A 25,974-nucleotide genomic window follows, 5' to 3' on the forward strand; every position below is an offset into this window, starting at 1 on the left:
GTCACGGGTCGGACAATATGGAGACCACGGAGGAAGGTAAACGAACCGTGTGTGAAATGTGTACATGTATTAAATGCACGGTCAGTAGTTTGACTCTTTATCAGTATCCGGTTACTCCATTATACCTATGAAAATGCTGTGATCTGTGGTTACTGTCACCGTACATCTCCGTGTTTTCATTCTCCTTATATGTAGTAGGAATTATTATACGTCTGTGCATAGGTAGTACGCCCCTGATGTAAAACTGTCACTGTGAAGATGTCCACTCGTGCCTCTATGTGTAAAGGATAAGGATCACATACAGGAAGTGATCTCCTCAGCGACTCAACATCAGTGTAATACTGAGCACTGAAAGCTGGCAACAAAGCAAGAGATCTCCAATGTATCTGTGGTTTTTTTGTAGTCGGCCTGAGTGGCACTGACCCCTAAATGGGATGCCTACCTTTATTTATATATGTATGTGTGTGCTGGTGGTTGTCCCTGCCAAACAGCATTATCAATAATCTCTTATCAATATAAATAATATATAATTAATATATATGTTATGCTTTACTACAAATAATATATATATATATAATGTATATGTATCTAATTTAATAAATCAGAAGAACTGTAATTTTAGGATCTATGGATTTGTCACCTTATCCTCATATGTTCATACACAGAAACATCGCGTTTAATGGTATAGAATCAAGTTAACACTAGGAAAATCAAATGGCTATTTTTTTTCTTGATTTTTTTTTTAGTACTTGGGTACACAAAATAAAAACAGTAATGTAAATAGGGAAAAACCGACCGGACTACATTTCTAGATTTCTGTCCATTAATTTTGTGATATAAATAGTCCAGCCATCTATCGCCGTTTTTATGTAACCATTGGGCCTCCACTAAGTTATCTTCTGTTTCATCTAAGACGTTTTTGCCTTTGATCCTACTTTAACTACTTACAAGAATTTTGAGTTTTATGGTTACTCACTTTCTTTTACCACCTGTAGACGGTATTTATAGGTTTATTCACAAACTTTGAATGTAATTATTGCTTGCACATTTATATAGCTCTGTGGTTTGAGCTGTTTGTAATGTATAATAATGTTCTAATGAATGCATCTCTCTATACTGGTACATCCTTGCTTACTGTTGTTAAATTGGCATCATTTGTTGTTGCATCATATGTTTAGTTACTTTATGGTTGCATCATGAATACCAGACTTAAATTTAAAGCGATGCAAATATGCTGTGCTGTTTGAGTGACTAATGTGAATATAATTGGCTTTGATCACTGGATACCTAGTCAGAAATATTTCTGCAGATGTGCGCATTTTCAGCAGACTACCGATATACATTTTTGGACATGCATGTACAATTTTATCCCGTTTGTGGTTTACAGAAGATCTGTCAACCACATGCAAATGAATAGCAGGTGCGCTTTGTGGCGAATACAAATCAATATATGTACATTCTTTTAGAAATTTTACTAGCATGTTTATGGAATAAGAGGTATTATAAGTAAGGCAAATCAAACTTTCCTCAGTACCCCGTTTCAACGGGAATGCATGCAAGCTTCCTTCTGACGTCACAGTGTCGTTGAAGAAATCAGACACTTTGCACCAGACTTAATGCATTTTTAGCACCAATGTGTATATAAGTACACAAATTAAAGGATCAGTCTTTTCCCCATTTTACTACTATAATTTGGAGTCTAACTTGCATGTGCTTCGTTCTTCAGTAATTGGCGTTCAAAAAAAAAATGAGTAAAGTCTGAAAACAGAAAAAACATTGTTCCCACAATGCTGTGGCTTACTCACTAATTTTCAGCAATGCTGCTTATATAACCTTATTTAGAAAAAAAGAAGAGCTATAGTGAAACCCTGCTTATTATTGATTGTTGCTGTTTGTAACATAATATTTAAAATGCCAATTCTATTATGTAACTGAATATCAAATAGTATACTAAGCTTTTGAATGAGTGGATTGAATATACTCTTGTATGTACACCTTGGGGAAAGTGACAAAAGATAGAGGCTAATCAAATTTTTAGTTAAATGGACTTGCCATCCTACTCATGTTGGCTTATGATTTTTTGGATAAGGTAGAATTCATTTGATAACGATTAAAATAGACATTTGAACAGTTTTGTTTTTTTTGTAAAGTAATAGGCTCATGTTGTAAATAAATTGAATCTGAATAATGGCAGTTTTTCCCCTTTCATGGTTCAGCTTTTTATACTGCTTATGATGGAAGAAAATTGATTTTCTTGCTCATCAGTTCAGGATATGAATTTTCTTTTTTCTTAATCTCAATATGACAGCGTGTTAAACACAAATCTAATCAAGTACTGTGGGTATATGAAATATGAATTAGATAAATTAAAAAAAAAAATTGATAGCACAGTAATGTCACCATGACATCACTGGCATAAAAAATGTATGAGAGCCCCAAAAAGGATCTCGAACAGCTCTAGGAAAATAATAAAATTAAGGAATTCTACTAAAAGAATGTGCCATCTTAGCCCTTCTACTGTAAGCAAAGAATATTAAAATAATCAGTACCCCAACCACCTTACGCTAACAGTATTAAAAATATGTAAAACTTTTTTCTGTTTTTCTATATGTTTTTATTTTTCACCAATAATTTGTTTTGTGTATTTGAGGTTTTAAAAGAACCTGCTTTTCCTGAACAAAATTTTGTATAACTTGTGTGGGGTCATCAAGTAATTGAAAAGGAGATCTGGGCTTGACAAACATACGGTAAAATAGCAAAAAACAAAATAAAATTGAAAAAAAAGACCTATGACTTCCCGCAGCATATATATCTCCTTGTGTATTTGCATTTGGTGGAGAAATCACTGATGATTTCCCCACGTTTTGGGGACAGGCTCAGGCACCCACAGTAAGGGAATGGGTTACGTGAGTAGACTGAATTAGGCAAATTGGGGAACTTATACTTTCCATCTCTGATTATTTTGGGAGATACACAACCACCTGCTACTATTGGCTTGATTACCACCGTTTCCTTGGCGTTTACTAGATATGTGCGCTAGGACTGCTAAGGGATGTGGACATGCACTATATTTGTGGGTCAAGTTCTTCTCTAACATTCTTTCTCTCCTTTTGATTTCTGTATAGTGCTTTCAAACATTTTAAGGTTTTGAAAAGAAAACTGCGTCAATATGATTGACAGATGATGTGATACTGCAGCTTTTTGATACAGTTCTTTTTCGAATCTCCTTGGCAATATCCTAATTGTATCACATCTTGCGAATCACACTTAACACGTTTTGTAATTGTTACATGTATGCTGCTATTCTTTCACATATTTGTTGGCACAAACTGTGGCAGTAACTATATTGAAACTACTGTTGCTGCTGTGACACCCCACCTTTTCCTCTAATTCCTTTTGTGTTAATAATGTGTAATCCTTTTCTGTATACTACAAAAAGACACTGTCTTATAACATATCTGCTTTTGCCCAGAAGATATATGCAGAGTGTGCCGATCAGAAGGGACCCCCGAGAAACCACTCTATCATCCGTGCGTTTGCACTGGCAGTATTAAATTTATTCATCAGGAGTGGTAAGTTGCAGAATTGCCTACAATAACTGTAGTTATATTTTGTGATCTGTCAAATCTGTAAACCTATATTCACTTGGAATTGCATATTTTGAACACTGATCTGCACTTTGCTTTTGTAGTTTGGCTTACAAATAAATACACATAATTAGGGCTGCAACTAACGATTATTTTAATAATTGATTAGTTGGCCGATTATTTTTTCGATTAATCGGATAAAAAAATGCAATTTTATTTTAATTTAAAATAATGTAATAAAAAACGTACAATTTACACTTTCATCTCTTTATCGCAATGGCCTCTCTATTCACCTTCTTATTTTACTGACATAATCATAAAAGCTACAAGAACCCAAACGCAGTGTTTCTCAAACTAGGTTTTAATACAAAGTTATTAGTAAATATTAATTCATGTTAACAATTTTTCATATTTAATAAAAACTATAAGAAAAAAGCCTTGTTTATATTTTCTTTTATTTACCAAACTGCCCCCAGTTATGCACATCTGACCCCCAGCTTGCCACTCTGCCCCCAGATATGCCTTATACCTCCTATATGCCAGATATGCCACTGTGCCCCCTGATATGCCACTGTGCCCCCTGATATGCCACTGTGCCCCCTGATATGCCTTATACTTCTTATATGCCAGTGATATGCAACTGAGCCCCCTGATATACCTTTTGGCCCCAGATATGTCTTATGCCCTCCTGATATGCCTAATATCGATATGCCTTATACCCCCTATACGCCACTGTGCCCCTGATATGCCTTATACCTCCCTATATGCCGCTGTGTACCCTGATATGCCACTCCGCCCCCCCATAAATGCCCTGTACCACCCTGAAATTTATTATACTCCCTGATTCATCACTCTGCCTCCTCCAGATATGCCACTCTGAAATTCATTATACCCCCCCATATACCACTCTACCTCCCCCTATACACCACTCTAACTCCCCCAGATATGCTACTCTGCCTCCCTGAAATTCATTACACCCCCATACTCCACTCTGCTACCCTGAAATTCATTATACCCCCCCATACACCACTATAACTCACCCATACACCACTCTGCCTCCTCCCCCCTCCCATACACCACTCTGCCTCCTCCCCCCTCCCATACACCACTCTGCCTCCTGTCAGCAACGGAGGTTCACAAGACACCAGGTAGCCGGGTAGGGAGGCAGAGCTGTGTATGGGAGGGGGAGGAGCCAGAGTGGTGTATGGGAGGATGGCTCCCATACACCCCTCTGACTCCTCCCCCTCCCATACACCGCTCTGCCTCTCTCTCGACTCCCTGGTGTTTTGTGAACCTCCGTTGCTGACAGGCACTTTCACTGCAGCTTCATAGAAGCCTCAGCGTAAGTGAATGTCAGTAACGGAGGCTGTCTGTGCGCATCGCGCAGACCCCCACCAGCTGACAGAGAGGATGATCCTCTGCAGGTGACCTAGATTCTCTGTCAGCGAGTGGGGGTCTGCACGATGCGCACAGACAGCCTCCGTTACTCACCTTCACTTCCGCTGGGGTTTCTACATCATGTGATGCTGCCACTGCATCGTAGGAGCGGAAATGGAGGGGAGAGGCGGAAGTTGTCTGTGCGCATCGCACGGACACCCACCGGCTGACAGTGATGGGAATCCAGGTCCCCTGCAGCGTTGCGGGGGATCTGGATTCTAGTGTTATAATCCGATCTCTGTTTAAGGGCGGATTATATAAGGAGAGGAGTTTTTCAGAGCATTTGCTCTGAAAAAAAACTTTTTATAATCGATAAAAATTAATTCGACTAATCGATAATGAAAATCATTGTCAATGATTTTCATTATCGATTATTATCGATTTTATCGATTAGTTGTTTCAGCCCTACACAATGAAGCTCCAAATTAATTTCTCAGCAGCACTGGAACTCTCACTGGTATATTCACATGCCCATAATTTCTGAATTACTTTTTGGCTGCCAGATCTATAACGTTAATATACTGTGTCAAAATGGGTTTATGTATATTCTATTGCATGTTTGAGTGTATGCAAGCTGTACACGAATATCTATTTTTGTGAATGTGTGTGCTAATGTTTGTGACCTTTTGTATTGCAGCTTAGTTCAGTGGCTTAAACATAGCAGAAAAGAATACTGTGAATTATGCAAACACAGATTTGCTTTTACTCCAAGTAAGTTTTTAAGTATTTTTTATTTTTTTGTTAATGCCTTGTTTGTTTGATTGTGTAATTGTTTTTTCCAAGTGTTATCCCTTCTCACCTGTAATGATATTCCATGGTGAAGCCAGCTGATTCCTGGTGCAGGAGACTGCCTTGCAGTCATTAGTACAGTCCTGGGATTCACCAATGATGTAACGTTTAGCTGATATATTTCATTGAGCCAGTATAGAAAAAGATGTGCAGTCACATAAGCTTTCAGGACATTAGGGCTCTAGTCTTCTGATGAAAGAAATCTGAGGTCCCAGAATGTTATGCCACTTTTTTCAACATAGAAAAATTATGTAATCACTTTTAGCTAAAGACTTCTTTTGGACCAAAATTGCCATATTTGTGAATCCTAGCGATCGGCACTCATGGCAAGGATTCCTAAAGGGGATCATTAACCTGTTAGCCTTTAACCTCTTTATAGGCACAGACCCACAAGGGATAGCGGATCCCTTTGCGTAGCCTCAAAATGCTGAGCGCTAAGATATGCCATCGTATCCCGGCGGCTGCAATATTGTGCTGTGCATATCACTAGAGAGCTGTACATTCTTGACAATGAGATCTGGATACTAGTACTTGTTTAACCCTGGGTATATTTATATAAAAAATAAAAACATTCAGATTCGTGTTGCAGACCACATTTTTTGGAAGCTGGATAAAGATTATCATGTTTAGCTTTGATACAGTAAACCAGACTTTCTGGTAGTTTGTTTATTTTATAATATTTGTGATTCATTTACTGTGACCTTGTCTTCGCGAGATAAACATACATAACATACTTCTAGCTATGTTAGAGGTCACAAAATACGTTGTCATTTTTTTCAGGCTGACATAGTGGTTTACTGAATTTCTTTTTCTCTTGAAGTTTATTCCCCAGATATGCCATCGCGGCTTCCAATCCAGGACATCTGTGCTGGATTGATCACAAGTATTGGCACAGCAATCAGATACTGGTTTCATTACACACTTGTGGCCTTTGCGTGGTTGGGAGTTGTGCCCCTTACGGCATGTAAGTATCGGTCATTAGGCTTCAGGTTTTGAGCCATCTTTTATACCATTTGGTATTAACTTTGGTTAATTTTGTACCCCAGCGAGGTGCAAATGTTTATTATTGGACTTAACTCCCCTTTTTCTTGCTGTGTTCTCCATCAGTCCACACAAATGGTTTATTACTATTATTCATTTTCAGTGTCACACTCTAAATCCCACCACGTACATTTTCTAGTGACTACTAGAAGCAAAAGGCCAGTCGCCTAATTTTGACTGTATCCCATCACACTAATGCTTTGGCTGTTTCCCATGTTACACAATTCTTCTATTATTATTATCTTTTATTTTAATAGCGCCAACAGTTTATGCAGTGCTTAATACAATACATATATCCAAGGGGTATGACAAGACAAGAATTGACAGACTAAGACAAACCGATACATTAGGTGGAGAGAGCCCTGCTCGCAAGTTTATAATCTAATTTATATATCTTATTGTGTTTGTATTTGTATCTTCCAATGCATTCAGAAGTAAGTAAGGGTAGACACCGCAAGTCAATGTTTAATATGGTATGGTTGAGGTTGGCGGCAGGTGCTTGGTTTTTTGTTTTCACGTACAGGGAAGCATTTTAAAAATAATTCTAAACTGTAGAACAATGGAGACATGTTCCCTTTTCTTCCCCCTTCTCTTTAGGTCGGATCTATAAGTGCTTGTTTACTGGCTCTGTGAGCTCTCTTCTGACGTTGCCCTTAGATATGCTGTCTACGTAAGTATAAGTTATATAACTGTAGCATTGTGTCCCTCATCATTTTTACATTTGTTCTATTTCAATTAGAGGACTTCTTCCTAATTTACGTTTTTCTTTCAGGGATAATTTATTGGCTGACTGCTTGCAAGGCTGTTTTGTTGTCACGTGCACTCTCTGTGCGTTTATAAGTCTCGTGTGGTTAAGAGAACAAATAGTTCATGGAGGAGCACCCCAGTGGCTGGAGCAAAATCAAGCACAACCTCTTAATGGTGTAGGACAGCAGAATGAGGTAAGAGTCAGATTATTGGCAAATCCCCAACACTGAGTAATTTCTGATTATATTTTTTAAATAAGGTTTAACAGTTTTGTTTCAATGAGAGAATAGTCGCTATTTGAAGTGCCAGAAGTTATGTAAATCTTCAATTTCTCGATCAACCCGAGCCAGTTGGGTAGAGTTTAAAGCATATTTAGTAATTAACCCCATGCGTTGTCTGCTTGCAAGCAGTATATTATTGTATGTATTTGAATGACCTTATCAATGACTGCTTTATCTATTATTTAGATAGATTATAGTGTTAAAGCAATACATTGCATGTATCCATTTAGTGCCCAAATACCATTTGACTAAATGTGTTACATGAGTGGCAGTAAGTGACCGATGTCGTCACAGCCCGCCAGGCTTGTTTTTACTCTGCCTGCTTTCATGAAAATGTTGATCTCTGTTTTATATGCTTGTTTTCTTTAACCCCTTAATGACAATTGCCGGTCCTGGCACGGCACGGAAAAGCATGTGCTTTACGACAATTGACGTGCCAGGACCGGCACGTCTTTAAACGGGTGCAGAAAGCGATCTACTATCGCTTTCTGCACCCAAAAAGCGTTGCTGAATGCCTCGACCTCGAGGCATTCAGCAACGCCGCGATCGGCACGAAGGGGCCATCTCTGGCCCCTCCACGGGGCGTCAACATCCGCCATACTTTGTATGGCGGCGGACGCCCGTTTTAAAAGCGTTTAGGAGGCGATCGACGATCGCCTCCTAAACTTAAATGGTGTCGCTGGAATGCCTCGATCAGGAGGCATCCAGCGACACCAAACACTAACCTTTTGATGGGCTGTGACCGCTCCGGAGAGCGGTCACAGCCGCAGCTGCCGGCAATCTTCGCCATCAAGGAAGATGGCCGCCGTCCTGTAACAGGAACCACAAATTTTAAAAGTTCGCTAGATGGTCCAGACCATCTAGAGAACTTTAGCTCCACTTGCAGGTTGAATACAGGTACTGCCTTCACCATGCAAGTCAATGGAGCCCAGCTTTCTAATCACAGTGTGATTAGTAAAAATAAATTAAAAAATAAAATAAAATTAATAATAATTAGAAAAAAATAGTAAAAAAACAGTAAAATGTAAAAATCATTTCCCACTGATGTCACTATCAGGGGAACCTCCAAGTTGAAAAAAAATGTTAAATTTTTTTTTTAAAAAAATTATAAAAAAAATATATATATATATATATAAAAAATATATTTTTGTGAGCAAGTCCTAAAATTAGCATATTAGCTTAAAACAATTCTCGCATGGAAAGAGTTAAAATACTGGCATATTAAATGCCCGTGGGGTGTCTACTTTTAAAAAATGTATGATTTGATGGGGTAAATTGAATGGGCCAGGTTCAACAACGTCCCAATTAACACGGGGGGAAGGATGGCCACACATCTAATTTCCAATTAGAAAAATGCACACGTACCAAATGTGGCCTTTTAGTTCCCCCCAAAAATGACACACCCATGCATGTGGGGTATCACTGCACTCAGGAGATGTTGCTGAACACATTATGGGGTGTCGTGTGACAGCGGCATATACCAGGAGCTGTAAATTCATACATAAAGTAGGTGTGTGTGGGAAAAATACACACACAAAAATATTACTGCAAACTTTGAAAAAATGCTGGTGGTAAAATATGTGCATGCAAAGAGTTAAAATACCAGCATTTAAAATACCCTGTGGTGTCTAGTTTTGAAAAATATATGGTTTTGTTGGGCACACTGAAATGGCCCGGCTCAAAGATGTACCAAATAGGGCATGGGCAGTGGATCCCAAATGCCAAAGTTCAACATTGAAAAAAGCGCATGCCCCAAATGTGGCCCTTTTGCCCCAAAACAGCCAGGCAAAATCATTCATGTGGGGTATCGCTGCGCTCAGGAGATGTTGCTGAACACATATTGGGGTGTTTTGTGATAGTGACATAAACTAGAACATTTTAATTCATACCTGAAGTAAAATGTGTATGACAAAACAAATGCAAAAAAATGACTACCATAAAGTTTGACAAAGACTGGTGGTAGATATGGTGCATGGAAAGAGTTAAAATACTAGCATTTGGAATACCCTGGGCTGTCTAGTTTTCAAAAATATGACTTGATGGGGTAAATTGCATTGGCCGGGTTCAAAGATACCCGAAATGGCACATGGGGGGAAGAATTACCAGATTTGGAAAAAATGGCTTTGAAATAGCAAAACGCTACCTGTACTTATTGCCCCATAATGGGTAGAAAAAAGCAAAAAAACATAAAAACATTGGGTATTTCTAAACTCAGGACAAATAGTAGAATCTATTTAGCAGGTTTTTTCATTACCTTTTATAGATGAGTAAAAGATTTTTCAAATAAAAGTTAGAAACAGTCATTTTTTTCTAAATTTTTCACCATATTTTATAATTTTTTTAGTAGTAAATAATATGATACAATCAAAACAATGTCATCTAAAGAAAGCCCTTCTTGTCCTGAAAAAAACAATATCTAATGTGTGTGGGTTCAGTAAACTGGAAAGAAGAAAATTACAGCTAAACACAAGCAGCGCAGAAATGTTAAAAAGGCCATTGTCACAAAGGGTACAAAAAGTAAAATCAGCCTTTGTCTCGAAGGGGTTAAACTTGTTGAAGTGGCAACATGCAAACAAACATGCATAGTTTCTGGTTTTCAGATAGTGTTCTTGTGATGTTTACCTTAAATAGTAGTAATCTTTTCAGGTACCAGGACCTGAAAATGTTGCTGCTGAAAATGTGGCTCTTGAGCAACCTGCCAACCCACCAGGAGACAATGCTGTTGTGGGAGAAAACCCTGAAATTCAAGAGGAGCAAGCTGAAGAAGAAGAGGAAGAAAATGATGATGAAGATGATGCAGTTATGGAAGATGTTGCTGATGCAAACAATGGAGCTCAAGGTAGTACATCATGGTTGTCAGAAGTCATGTAGAGACGCTTATGTTTTTTCTGTTGCTTTTTAAGTTTTTAACCATCAACTGGGCAATATATCGGAATGAAAACATCATATTTTTGTAGGCATTAGTGAGTCAAATTTACTTGGCCATTGCCTTGTTCGTCCTACCCCACATACCAGAACATAAAACCGCAAAAAAAAACACCTAGACACCTTAGGGCATATGTATAAATGCATAATTTACTTTCCACAGTTTGCCGAACACATACACAAACATGATATTAACGAACAGGCCTACAGAGTAATGATGGACAGGGGAAAGTCAATGCAAAGTGTCTATATAAACAAAAAAAAAAAAAAAAAAAGTTATGTAATCTTGTGGGTTTATTTTCACAAAACCAGTTACTTTCTGTGCTGTTCAGGTTAGATCTCTTAAATGATTGTAGCATTCAGTAGCCTCTGTTAAAAGAATATATGAGTAATATGACTGAGGATAAAGATCTAGCTGACTTCCTTAATAAATACTTCTGTTCTGTTTTCTACAGAGCTAGATACATGGATATAAATAAACTCCACTGTTTTGGGGTTAGATGTTAAAATAGATGATTGGATAAGGAAGTGGTTTACAGGAGACAGAATGTTGTTGTTAATGCTATATGTTCAGGAGAGGTGCCTCGGGATCAGTATTGGGACACCTCATGTTTAATATTGGCGATGTGGCAAAAAGGTATGGTATACATTTTTACAGATGATATAAAGGTCTGCAGCAGGGTAGACGTTCCTAGTGGAACAGGCCAGATGATTTAAGTAATCACAAGTGTGGCAGCTGCAATTTATTGTTGATGATAAATGTAAAAACCCCCCAAAAAACATTGCACTCTTAAGAGGCTTAGAGGTAATGTAAATGAGTTTTCATTTACTGAGAGTGTGGTAGATAAGTGAAATGGCCCCCCATAGATGAGGCTAATTCAGTGAGGGAATTTTACGATGCAACCTGACAAAACTGTGCACTGATTTAACGTCTGTACATAATTCAAAATGCGCTGACTAGATGAGCCATGAAATTTTTCCATGAGGCATTGTACGAGTAAGGGAACAAAGCCCTCACTAATATTCGTAGAGCCCTTTAATTTTGACGTTTTTATTTTTACGTGTTAAGTATAATCTGCATGATATGCTTGTAGATCGTTTCTGTTAAAATTTCAAATGAACAAACTAACGTTTTACACGTGCAGATGATATGAATTGGAATGCATTAGAATGGGATCGAGCTGCAGAGGAACTCACCTGGGAACGGGTGAGTTTATTTTACCCCCTTAAGGACCAGGCCTTTTTTACACTACAGGATTAGAACAATTTTCATGTTTTTTACTAATTACTGTTCAAATGTAAGTTTTCTTCTCAATTAGTGTACCCGCACAAATCTTATATTTTCTTTTCAGCACAAGTAGGGCTTTCATAAATGTAAGACATTATTTTGTATGCAAAAAATAAACGATAAAAAATGTTCACCGTTTTACTTGTTTAGAAAGTGTACACACAGCCAATGGTAAAATATACCCAACACCGAAATTATATATTTATTAACTTGCTCTGATTTGGAAACCACCCCGTATGCCTAGGATTTTCATCTACTATATATATCACTGAAAAAGAAGACAACCCAGGGTGTTTTACTAGGTCTATTTTGACGTTTCCGCCAAATTTGGCAATAACCCCCCCCCCCCTCCAGCTTTCACTCACCCTTTGCCATTTTGCATTACATTTCTAGCCTAGAAAAAAAACTGCAGAAAGCCCCCATTTTATGTTTAACAATCTCTCCTAACAAAATATATATATATATTTTTTATTAATTTACTATAGATGCTGGGACTCGATGGATCTTTGGTTTTTCTGGTAAGTCATTTTTCTCTCTTTTATAGTGTGGTGATTTTCTTATTTTATTTCTTCATGTTCTTGGGGAACCACTGTTTATTTTTCATATGGTGCACTATATTAATTATAACTGGATAATCTGATGATATAAAATCATTGTTCTAATAGTGTTACTTTTCGATCTCTCACCTGCTGTATAAATCTACCACTATATGTTTTAGCAAAATAGCTGCGCTATTCTTGTACTGTGTAACGTCAAATGGCAAACTGTGGAATGCTATGCATCTTTACAGTTGTATTATTAATATATACATTATTGAGGTCAAAGAAAAGTTGATTCCTCTGTCCTTTACAATTGTGTGCAAAGAGCAAGAAGCAGGACAGTTCAAGTGTCCATTATATGTATGGTAGGAATACCTTCGCGCGTGTGTGTGTGTATATATGTATATATTACACACCAACGATTCTTATTACTTAATTACTGATGGTTATTTTAAAACACTAAACTCAAAATTACCATGAAAGGCTTTTCTTCGAAACTCGGCACTCAAAATAGGATACTTGTGAGTGAAGCTACAGAAAGGCCAACAATCACTTGGAAGGAGCTGTAGAGTCAGTGACTGAGAGAGGACTAATGGTGCACCAGTCATTAAAGAAGGGTCACATGTATTTTGGCATGAAAGAAGCACTGACATGACAGTATGTCTGGCCTATTTCAGCAAGCATTTGAGTGCCCCAGCTGCAGTGTAGGAAAAAAAGTTTTGAGGTCACATCTGATCAAAATCTTGATGAAATGCCTCCCTAAATATACCATCCCTTCTGTGAAGTATGGTTCTGGCAGCTTCATGCTGTGACGATGTCCATTACCAGGGCACATGTATTTTCTTACAATTGAAATTAAAATGGATGGAACAGCATCCAGGGAAACACTACAGGAGATCCTGCTAGCAAACTATATTTTGAGAGGAACTTAACTTTTTGTGAGGGCAGTGACCCCAAGCTCAAGGCTAAGGCAACATATGAAGGAAAACGTAAATGTCATAGAGCAGCCCTGACAAAGTTCTGATATTTGTCCCATTGTGATTTCAGAATCTTGGCAACATCTGACCAACTTATAACAGAATATATAATTTTTTTTAGTGGAAGTAGTGCTGCTTATCCTGTTGCATATATTACGAAACAGACATGTAGACTATTCCCAATAGTTTTTATTATTAACATGATTTACACTTGTATTCTCTCCCCCCAAACAAACACAAAAAGCCGGCTGCAGAACGAGTAGTAGGACATGAAAGTAGATGTTGACTAGGTGATCGCCATTTGCTTATTTCCACCATAATCGGTGAACCCTTCATATTAATGTAATGATTCACCTGTCAATTATTTATATAATCTTGTCTATTGAAGAATAGTTTTTCTCGGTTATCCAAGAACCCCTGACTATATTGGTGTCTCTTTGTATACAGTCGTGTGCTTCAGGCTTCTCTGCTTTGGAGTGGTTTTCATATCAAGCCCTACCATTATAATCCATCTTTGTGATTAATTGCAAACTTATATTCTTTAAGTGTATGCCATTGAAAAGTTCTAGGCAGTTAAATACTGTTTACCACCAACAATTTAGCTTCTCTTCTTGGTTTGTTGTATTGTGTGTATGTGCTTCAATTTGTGGTGTAACACTGTGCAACACAATAAAACACCACATTTTAAATATAATATATATAATGTTGTAATTTTACAAATAAGCATTGCATAATGTTTAATTATAAATGACAGTAAACATATTTTTTCTTATATTTAGGAGCATGTTTTCTGGGTGGTATCACTAAATACGCTGTTCATTCTTGTTTTTGGTAGGTATAAAAAGGAATGTTTTAAATCCTATATAAACTATAACATGGTTAATGCATTTTAACATAAATTATCATGGAGTGGCTTACGTCATAAAATTGTATGCTTATATTCTTTAGTCTATCTTAAGTACCTTTATTACCTTTTTAATAGTACTATGGTTTATTAATGGTTGCTAGTTATGTTTTTATTGGTAATTGTCATGTCAACAAGCTTGATGCCTCACATAAACAAATATCATTTTATTCACATACTGCCGTTTTGCCTATTAGTTAACAATTCCATTATTTATTTATTTTTTACAGCGTTTTGTCCATACCACATTGGCCACTTCTCTGTTGTTGGTCTGGGATTTGAAGATTATGTAAGTGTGAGTGGTAAACACTAAACGACATTACTTACAGGAATTTAAGTATCGTATTTAGTCAGTTGAATAGGAGGTTTCTTGAAGAAAATTAACATGATGTAAAATTTTTCATATACCTATTTTGTATATATTGTATTTTTCTGTAGTTTCCTTTTGTATGTTATCACATAAGTCTGACGAATGAGGCCTCTTTTGCCGTTAAGTACTTTGTTAGTTTTGATAGAAGGAAATAGAATTTAGAATAAAAAGGATACTGAGGGATGTCACCATGTAAATACTAACCATGGAATAGATTTGTTTACTCAGAATCCATTCTTGCGGCTTTCACTGATATAGTGGCATGCGTTTAACCCTTTAAGTGCAACAGCAATTTTCCGTTTAGTGGACCCTGAAGGCCGTTTTTTTTATTTTTTATTATTTTTTTTGTGAAAGTGTCTGCATGCTGACAGACGATCTATTGATCAACCTCCCAATATGCAGGAAAACTTCTAACTTGCAGTCATACCCTCTGTTTTTAAGTATAAACACAAGACTTCTAAAGGTCCGGTAAGGAGAAGGATGTGTGGATAGGCCCAAAAGGGAGGGCCCTCAGACTGCCATCTTGTATACATCTCCTGTGTCCATTTGGCCAGCCACATATCCTGTAGATCACTTGCACTCTAAACATTAATACAAAATGTACCAATCCTTTTGAAGCTGCATCTTATCAATGAATTTATGCAGAAACAAAATGATTGTTTCTAATAGTAGTCTAAATTACTTTATATGTATTAATATTGAAATAAAAACCATTTTATTATACAACTTCATTTTATTGAATGTTTATTTAAAAGTTTGCATGTATTTACTGTGAAAATAACTTTTTTTTTTTTTTTGCAGGTACGAGCATCTCATTTTGAAGGTCTTATAACAACAATAGTTGGTTACGTTCTACTAGCAGTCACTTTAATTGTATGCCATGTATCCTTTTCTTTTTACTGTTTTACCTGGAAAATTGTATAACTTAGAGATGTAAACTAGTCTGTAAAGGATATTACAGAGAATATTAAGCATTTTATGTGGGGGGGGTTTTTCACCTTGAAAGTGAAGAGTGGGGAACAGGTTAATCACCGTTATACCAGATATATTTAGTGCTGGTTCACGACAAAACGTTAATTGCCCTTTCCAGTATGTTAAAAAAACCTGCAAAGAGCAATTGTTTTGCATGTTACACTCTCCTATTGTAATATAGTTTTTTTTAAGGTTACTGAGATCCACTGCCACATTTCAATATTTTCTTTTTAGAATATGGAAAAATGTATAGACCTTCTTATGTGTATACGTTAGTAAACTGACTTGAATTCTGTTCTGAATGTATTTTGATTAAATACATATTATCCTTATACAAATATTCCAGGGTCTGGCAGCTTTCGTTAAATTTCAGCGTTCCAGGCGTTTATTGGGCATTTGCTACATTGTTGTTAAGGTAAAATTTTCTGTAAAATAAGCTAATTTGTTTTCTTGAGGGTTTCAGCTCATTCTAGTTCATGTTGCTGGTTTACTATTGACGTTCTAAGTGACATGTACTTCCTTGTAATTTATACATGAAAACGTATCGCATTAATTGTTTTAATGCTTAAATCAAATTTTGTTTGTTCTCAGGTATCTTTATTAGTGGTTGTAGAAATTGGTGTATTTCCTCTGATTTGTGGATGGTGGCTGGATATTTGTTCATTGGTAAGTATCCCTCGGTGTGCAAATAAAAATCTATTTACCTAGGGCATATTTATGGAGAATATGCAAATTCAATGCCCATTTAGAATTGCTGTGTCATCCCACCTCTAATAATTTATATTCATTGTATTTCAGTTGTGTGTTTGTATATATATATATATAACTGACTTGTTAACTGAGTGACAGTCATCGCATGGTAAAGGTAGAGCTTATTAATGGCTTCAATGACTTTTACGTGGTTGAGCCGCCATTACCTCTGTTATACCGTCATTAGCCGGATAGGTTCAAAAATGTTTGGTTGTAAGTACGTAACGTGTATTGTTGCAAATGTCAGGTGATCTTAATTCAGAACCTTTGGCCGTCAACACTGTTGTGTACAAAAGCATGGTTACCATGTCGATTTGGTATCGTCAGGTTTTCCTTTTATTTTCAAACAAAGGCAATTTCCAGTACATTTATGTTTTGCAATGAGCATAAACCAAAGTCAGGGTCAGACTTTAAGTAAGGCTGAAATATGTGTCTCAACCCGTACTTGATCATGGACGATTGTATGTCAGTTTTTCTACAGCTACAGCTGAAAATGCAGTCAAGGGGGAAAAAAACTTCATACTCTCATCCAAGGTTGCTTGGTACCCTCAAGTAAAAATGTTTACAAATGTTTTTTTACAAAGAGATTTTTTGTGTGCAACAATTATCCCGTCCACTATGTCTGTGGTAGCACGTGACTTATAATTACAGGTAGATTTGTTGCAATTCAAAGTATTTTAATAGATCTATTTAATGTATTTCTCTCTTTCAGGAAATGTTTGAAGCCACATTGAAAGACAGGGAACTAAGCTTTCAGTCTGCGCCTGGCACCACTATGTTTCTGCATTGGCTTGTGGGAATGGTTTACGTATTTTATTTCGCATCTTTCATACTGCTATTAAGAGAGGTAAATAACAGCAGAAGTAAAAACCTATTTTGAAGTATCTTTAGGCTTTTTCTGTAAGTAGATATTTTCATCGATTTTACAGTCGTGCATTTTTCAATTACAGAGTGGAATTATGTTTTGTATAGATACTTTACTACGTTGCTACTTTCCAAATGTGATTTATAAGTGGAAATGCGGTTTTTAGATTATTTTAGTTCTGTTTTTCAGCTTATACCGTACCATTGCTACGCACTCATCTTTCCAGAGTCTTATATATTCAAATGGTAGCAGCTAGATGTTGCTCATTATTTCAAGAATGAATTACTTCACACTGGCATAGAGCACTTGAGTTAGGTATGACAATGCTTGCTGCCCAGTGACCTCTGCCATAATGTGAACAAATATGAAGGTTGTTGCTGTTAGTGATGGCTCGGGTGAGAAGAGGCATATGGCAGGGTCGATTTCAGCTCTGCAACAAAAAGATGCGGGATAGGACTTGTTCAGAGGCAAAATGTGGAGAATTCAGTTATATGATGCATTGCTATTGTGACACATTTTAAATCTTTTCACCCTTCTGTGGTTTGTGTTGCTGTCATCACCCCAGGTGTTTGACGCATTATTATTGTTTATTGCAGGTCCTGAGACCTGGGGTTCTGTGGTTTCTGAGGAATTTGAACGATCCAGATTTTAATCCCGTTCAGGAAATGATTCACCTGCCAATTTATCGACATCTCAGGAGATTTATTTTATCAGTGGTAATTACTTTAAAAAAAAAAACTGAAGCTTTTATTTTTTTCAGACTAATGTAAAGGTATTATATAAACAAAATGATTTGTATATAATGAATCTTAATTAACGTCTTTTTTAAAATTTATTTTTAGATTGTCTTTGGTTCAATTGTACTGCTGATGCTTTGGCTTCCAATTCGTATTATTAAGAATATGCTGCCAGCTTTTTTACCATACAATGTCATGCTATACAGGTGAGTCAAGTTTGTACTTTTATGTCTTCAAAGTACTAGGGCACACTTTACATCCCATCTGTTCCTGGTGTAAATTCTGGTTTCCATAATGACAATTTTGCTGGTTCCCTGCTAACACCAGACTTTGACATGACACAAGTCCTCTATAAGTAGTATGTACTATCTATGTATGTATAAAACAACATATTTGATCTATTACTTTGATTACATTACTTGGTTGTTTGGCCTGACATATACTAGCAAATTATGGGGACAAATATATTTTATAGTTTTTGGGAGGTTTTTTGCATTTACACCTTTAGATCATATTACCCAAAGTTTGCCTTAGACTAGGTGTATATCAGTAGCTTAACTTGCAACAAATGCATCTCATCATGTAAAATGTAAGCTGTTTATAAGGTTGTCAATATAACCTTTAGAAAAATGGCCAGCCTCTTAAGGAATAATATCTCTGGCCAAAAATAAGGAAGTTCTGGAATATACCACCAGTGAACTTCTAATTGCTCTACGTAGTGGTTAAAAACGTAACTGCTGTGGGGAAATACTTTCAGCGTTATTCAGTTTACTCGAGTGTTCCTTTATAATTCTTATATTTTGTCACCGTTCCCATGTAGTGATGCTCCAGTGAGCGAACTGTCTTTGGAGCTCCTGTTGCTGCAGGTAGTACTTCCTGCCTTACTGGAACAAGGCCACACAAGACAGTGGCTGAAGGGTCTTGTCCGTGCATGGACTGTGACAGCAGGTTACATACTGTAAGTAAGCTTTTTATAATATCAATATCACTGTTTTTGCTGACCATCTCATGATCTATCTATTGCCAATAGAAGACAGGTGTGACCAGGTGGAGCCTCTAGGGCAAAACTCCATGGGTATTATGGTATAAGCATTATTTGTAAAGCTGAGTGGTGGTGTGAAAATGAGTGCATTCCATACATATCAATAAGATATACAGGCAGCAGAAAGAAAACACTTGAAGTTGACATCCAGTCATCTTGAAAAAAGAGTTGTTAAAGTAACATTAGTAGACATTGGTTATTGCTGTTAATGTTTCCTTCCACTTGTTTCAGGGATTTACATTCGTACCTTCTTGGAGATCAAGAAGAAAATGATAACAATGCTAACCAACAAGCTGCCAACAACAACCCACATGCTCGGAATAACAATGCTGCACCAGTTGTTGGGGAGGGCCTTCATGCAGCCCACCAAGCCATACTCCAACAAGGAGGGCCTGTAGGGTTTCAGCCATACCGAAGGCCTGTCAAATTTCCTCTCAGGGTAAGTTTTATTAGACAGGCACAAAATCTTCATATTATTTCACCCACTTTTAAAACTATCTTATACACTGTCTATATTGTCCTCAACCATGTGGTCTTATTTTGTTAGTTACTTCAACTTCATGATAGATGGGAGGCTTAGGCTTTTAACAGATTGTGTTGGCAACACTATTCCATTTTTGTCTTTCAGATTTTTTTCTTAATAATCCTTATGTGTATAACACTATTGATTGCGAGTCTTATCTGCCTTACATTACCAGGTAAGTGTGATTTGTAAATTTCCTTTAACGTTTAGGAAGAAAGCTTATACCCTGATTGCTAGCTTAAGAATTTTTGTCTTACTTTATGGTTTGCTTGTATTGAGTTACTGTATCACTCAATGTTTACTATAATTGCCAGAGAACAAGAAGGTTTAAGTGTGGTGTTCCTTTGTGTCTTGATTGTTGGTAGGCAATACACTATATGGCCAAGTAGTGTGTTGGAATCCTCAATATTTATGCCTTAGGTGTCTTAGATTTCCTTGTATTCAACACAATTCTTGTTTTGTGTCTTGTTTAGTGTTTGCTGGTCGATGGTTGATGTCTTTTTGGACTGGCACAGCAAAAATTCACGAACTGTATACAGCTGCCTGTGGCCTCTATGTATGTTGGCTCACCATTCGGGCTGTAACTGTACTGGTGGCGTGGATGCCACAGGGTCGTCAAGTTATTTTATTGAAAGTGAAAGAATGGTCCCTCATGGTGAGTCCTATGGAGGTAAAAAACAAAGCTAATTTCTTGAATGCTTGTTAAAAACTGCAGTGATAATTTTTTGCTGTGAGATCCTGAGCTGCATGAATAACGTCATGCCACTGAAAGAATTTCATGTCACACATATTCATAAAATGTCTTTTTCTGTCCATACTAGATAATGAAGACATTGATTGTTGCTTTTCTTTTGGCTGGTGTTATTCCACTTTTGCTTGGACTTTTGTTCGAACTGGTAATCGTTGCTCCTCTTCGGGTCCCTCTGGACCAAACACCATTGTTTTATCCGTGGCAGGTAAATACTTTGTTTCAAGATTTTGCTGTTTATTCCCAGATCTGTCATATATGTGGATTAAGTGGCTGCTTAGTTGCCGCTTTTATGTATGTGTAGCACTGCCTGCACAAATACCTGGGTGCTTTCTGAGTGAAATGCTGCATCTCTGGTACTTTGGGTGTTTTTATGTACCAGGCTTGGGGGGGCTAGCCCTGCGTGCCAAATGGAAGCATTAAGCTACTCCTCTATAAGAACGGGAGCTCCAGGTAGCCTACTCTGCGAAGGTCCAAGATATAACCTCACTGCAAATCAACAATGTCAAGTTAGAAAACTTTTAATGTGATTCTAATTCATCCATCAGGTTTGTGCGTTTGGCCCTGGGCCCAAAATACTTGTTGACCACATGGGCAGAAACAGTATCCATGCTTTACTTGTGTGCTCCTTGTACTCATTTTACCTAACATGAAGCCAACATGAATAAAACTCCCGTGAGGCTTAGCGGTTTCAAAAAGAATTTTCAGTTTGTAGCTTAGTATGAGATGTGAGTTAAGATGTGGTGCTGGTGAGCTATGCATTCATCCTCTCAATATATACAAAAAATCATTCATTTAAATGTGCAGCCTTCCTGTGATCTACAACAAAAGGTTTACTTGAGTAAACTATTGAGTAAAGTTTATGCTTTTTGAACTTTTCAAATATTTTCTTGTTCAGGATTGGGCTCTTGGAGTTCTACATGCCAAAATAATTGCTGCTATAACTCTGATGGGTCCTCAGTGGTGGCTGAAAACCGTAATTGAACAGGTAAGTAAAAAAAAAAAAAAAGAAACGGTAAAAGGTGTTCTCCCTAGGAATGCACCGAAATGAAAATTCTGAACCAAAATTCAGGATTAACATGGCCGAAAATTACCCCCCCACACACCTTTAAAAACACAAAAAAACCACCATGCTTTTATTAAATATTTTATGTGTGTGTGTGTGTGTGTGTGTGTGTGTATGTATATATATATATATATATATATATATATATATATATATACATACACACATACCGTATTGGCTCGGATATAGGCCGCACCCGAATATAGGCCGCAGCCTAAAAGTTAGGTGCTTTTTTAATGAAAAAAGTTTCTGCCCCCCCGAGATATGCTGCCACGAAGATGTACCCCCCCCGAGATATGCTGCCACTCTACCCCCCCCTCGAGATATGCTGCCACTCTACCCCCCCCCCCGAGATATGCTGCCACTCTGTCCCCAAGATGCCCCCCCCCACCAGATGTCCTGATGAAAGTCAGTAATGACTGAAACGTTGACTTTGAATAAAATGAAATTGTCTATTTAAAGACCTGAAGTGCTGACCATCTTTTTGAAAGTGTTTTACATGGAAACTGCTGGTTACTAGCACCGGGCATGGAATATTTGGAATGGTGTGCAATGGACTCTGTGAGTAAATACATGTATATAAATATACATGTGTATATATATATTATACATATACATGTATATTTATATACATGTGTATATATATTATATATATTTTTTATTTTACAAGAACAGGAAAAAATTATTTCAGTTTTACGAGAGGCTCTGTATAGTTTACGTAAAAAAAAAAAAAAGTTTAACAGCGTTTCCAATGCCGGGACGGTTTTGCTTGGTTACGAGATGATGGTCTTTTTTGCGTGCCTTTTTTATTAAAAAAAAATGTTAATAAAATTATTAAGTGGTTGCTGGGCAAGTTGAATCTGGCCGGTTGCAACTTTTACATCAGGTAAACAGGTTCTATTCAGCCTCCTAAATTGTCCTGCAGTACTGGTTCCCCACCAGATCGTATTGCGTCAATAGTAACATATTTAAAATAACATTAAAGATGCATCTTCTTGGTCCGTAGTAAGTTAACGTTTTTTCTTTTAGGTATATGCAAATGGGATACGCAATATTGATCTTCACTTTATAATTAGAAAATTGGCGGCTCCAGTCATCTCTGTTCTGTTACTGTCACTGTGTATACCATACATAATAGCAACTGGCATTGTACCATTAATTGGTAAGTCTACCTTTACAAGGTCTATGGTGCTTGCCCTCTTTATACAAGAACTGCTTTATCACCTGTTTTGATGTTGCTTTTAATATTTATTATTTTTTTGTGTTACAGGAGTCACACCCGAAATGCAGAATCTTGTGCAGCGCCGCATTTATCCATTTTTGTTAATGGTGGTAATTTTGATGGGTATCCTCTCCTTTCAGATACGCCAATTTAAGCGCCTGTATGAACACATCAAGAACGACAAGTGAGAAAATATATTGGCTCATTTTTTTTTATTCATTGCTTTATAGATTATGTATATACAACATTTTCTTCAAAGGATAATGTGCTAACTCCCTTGTATATCAACAGTTTGCTTTTAGAACCTTATTTGCTTATAACATACCACAGGGAACATAAGAAAGCTAAATTGAGCCATTCATTTGAACTGTATATTGTGCTTTAGCTCGCATTTGCCCCAAAGTATTACTATAGCTCAACAGTGGTATATATTTGTTTTTCTCATTTTTTGTTTTGCTTTTAAACTCCCAGGTACCTTGTCGGACAACGACTCGTAAATTATGAACGCAAATCCGGCAAATCGAACACGTCGTCACATCCTTCTCAAACAATGGAATAGACTCGATGTTTCTTGAATTAACTCCTAATCACCATCTTGTCCCTTTTTCTTAGACAGCTGGTTCTCTTTTCCTCTGTCTGGGCAATTCACAGACAATGTCTGTTATCTCACTATAACTTCAGAGATTGGTCAGCTCAGATACTTAAAATGATTTGCTATTGGTGGCACAGTCTCGTCTATGTATTCATGAACATGTAAGGACCTGGTGCCGGACAATGACAAAAAAACACCTAACACAGAGTCATATGGAAAATCTTAATTGTAAATCTTAAAACAAACAAATGTATATTAATTTATTAAATCTGGTTGTTACTTTATTTTTATTTTTGTCAGATGTTTTCTGTTCACAAGGAAAGATAATAGTGCCGTGAAAGAATTACTGCATACAAATATCCGGTGATCCAAATTTCAAATTTCCCTGGTTCAAAGTTAATTTGTTTGTGAAATGTCTTCTCTCAATGCTGTTGCTGATGTGAGGACAATAACACTTGCACAACCAGCATATCTAACAACCTAATGAGAAAATGTGAACATTTTGTACAGTACTTTTTTGTATGACGCCAAAGTTTCTTTTTCATTTTTATTTTCTTTTATTGTGGAACAATTATCCAGTTCAGAGAGCTACAGTAGGAATATGTTGGAAGCAGTCAAATATTTCTGTGACCTTGGCAAAGTGTCATGAATTAGCTATATGGAATGTCTCTCGCCATCTATGCAGCTGTTCATAAAAGGTTACATAGATGTAAAAAAAATGGGATTTACAATGTTAGTGTGAATGTTCAGTGGAATTTGCAATTTTCACTTTTGCTCTGGGAAAATAAAATGGCAGAAATTCAGTGATTGGTATAATGTAGTATTTAGACAGTGGAGTTTAATAGCTAAAGTGGTACACGACAGGGTACTTTGCAGTATGAAGGGTCACTTCTGGCAAATTCCTCTTCAGGAACGGCTGAGCTGGCCATGCATAATGCATGGTTCAGTCAGACAACTGTCAGGAAACCTCAGATTTAAGCTTTTTTTCCCCCTTTTCTTTTTTTAATGAGATGATCACTGGGGTTGGCCCTTCATAATGTGAAGTGACATCAATGATGAGAACCTGGAGTTACCCTTAAACCCCAGTGATGGTAAAATGCAGCTTTGTGTTCATTTAGACTGTCCTCTTTTGCAAAGTAAATTGTAAACAGTATGGTTTATACAAGCAGTTTTGTAGTTTGTATAAGATGTGTGTGTGTGTGTGTGTATAATATATAAATATATATACACAAAATTGGATTATGTAAATGCAACTGCTGTTTGGTTTATGTGAAATTTCTAATTATGAACAACTACAAGTTACTTTTACTGATATTCCCCAAAAGCCATTATCTAACAAATGTGTTAAACTGGAAAGGTAAATACGGTTACGTATGCAAAAGGATGATCTAGATCACACACCGTTAACAGATGGACATTTGCTTTGGTTTACTTGTGAAAACTGGTAAACTGCATTTACTATGTAAGCAGAGGAAACAGTTTCTGTAGTAACGATGTACAGTATTGGAAACAGAGCTAGAGAAGGCCTTCACAATACAGTAAATGCTAACCATAGTAGAAAAAGCCTAAGATTAAAACCTAGCAGTGGTAGAGAGACCATAGAAAACAAGAGTGACCATTTTTTGTTTCGCTTTGGTCCTTTAATCAATGTGAACACCCACTGCATAGGGTACAGTGTTTGGAGGCTTTTACTCTGTTCTAATACCAACTTGAAAAATAAACGTTCAGGATACAAGATTTGCATGGAGCTCACAATTTCTGTAATTTACTTGAATAAGTTTGCACAGTTCAAATGTATTATTAAACTGAAATATTTGTAATAATTGTGTAACCAAATATTGTCAGACCTTACTTAAATGAATGCCTACAGTTTTCTTTGATGTACTGGTAGCTTATAGGAACAGGTCCTGGGTAGATTCTACATAATAGGTAACTTGTCACCAGCTTTTGGTTAAAGTGTGCTAGCAGGCCAATTGTAAATATTCGCATTCTCTATCAAACACAATCCATTCTTTCTCTTTGTTGCGGGAAGTTGTATTTGTGAATGAAAACCTTGCGTGGAGAAATCAAAATAATGACAGATCTGCTGATGTTTTTTTATCCATGACTTGATTAGGCTCTGGCATATAGGGGGGTTAAAAGGCATATCATGGGACAGAGTGGCTCAGTGGCTGCAAACGGGATTGAAAGCATCTTCCGGCCGCCGGTATCCCGGTGGGCCAGCCTGGGCCTGGCCTCACCCTTCCTCTGCCCCTGCAAAGCAGGCTAGAGGAAGGGATAGGCGGGACAGAGACCCAAAATCGGGACTGTCCTGCCTAAATTGGGACAGTTGGGGTGCATACGCTAACATCATTTCGAAGACTAACTAACCAGATCCTCGCGGTTTTCAAGGTACACATCCATCTTGCTGGCTAGCTGGTAGACCAATGGGATTACCTCGGTCAGACTGGCAGTCCTCGGTCTTAAATTTTCAGTGGCATCCCTGAATGGTTTAAGAACTGCCGCTAGTTGAGCACTCACTGTCCAATCCTCCCTATTCAATGGACATGCAATACCAATGTTGTGCTCTGAT

The 25,974-nt window shown here is 37.2% G+C and overlaps 1 protein-coding gene across 1 annotated transcript; it reads left to right on the forward strand.

Moving 5' to 3' along the window:
* The first annotated feature begins 17 nt into the window (after positions 1–17).
* Positions 18–23,369, forward strand: LOC149283176 (E3 ubiquitin-protein ligase MARCHF6-like). Its single transcript, XM_089497904.1, has 26 exons — positions 18–36; positions 3,476–3,572; positions 5,662–5,735; positions 6,634–6,777; positions 7,452–7,524; positions 7,627–7,795; positions 10,529–10,721; positions 11,953–12,014; positions 12,581–12,613; positions 14,391–14,442; positions 14,746–14,804; positions 15,687–15,767; positions 16,204–16,272; positions 16,449–16,523; positions 17,320–17,454; positions 18,069–18,188; positions 18,315–18,415; positions 19,030–19,167; positions 19,483–19,690; positions 19,880–19,949; positions 20,248–20,429; positions 20,596–20,730; positions 21,421–21,510; positions 22,618–22,750; positions 22,859–22,994; positions 23,282–23,369. The coding sequence occupies exons 1-26, from the start codon at positions 18–20 to the stop codon at positions 23,367–23,369; spliced, it is 2,736 nt and encodes a 911-aa protein (XP_089354030.1).
* Positions 23,370–25,974: the final 2,605 nt, after the last annotated feature.

The sequence above is a fragment of the Sceloporus occidentalis genome, unplaced genomic scaffold, assembly GCF_023333645.1.
Source record: "Sceloporus occidentalis isolate IW3139 unplaced genomic scaffold, rSceOcc1.0.p SCAF_110, whole genome shotgun sequence".
Taxonomy (NCBI): domain Eukaryota; kingdom Metazoa; phylum Chordata; class Lepidosauria; order Squamata; family Phrynosomatidae; genus Sceloporus; species Sceloporus occidentalis.

Bases quoted from the DNA above. Each gene is read 5' to 3' on its own strand.
- LOC149283176 (XM_089497904.1), top strand. The intron at 5,736-6,633 runs GTAAGTTTTTAA...TTTCTCTTGAAG, and splicing joins CAGATTTGCTTTTACTCCAA to TTTATTCCCCAGATATGCCA. The intron at 18,189-18,314 runs GTAATTACTTTA...ATTTATTTTTAG, and splicing joins GGAGATTTATTTTATCAGTG to ATTGTCTTTGGTTCAATTGT.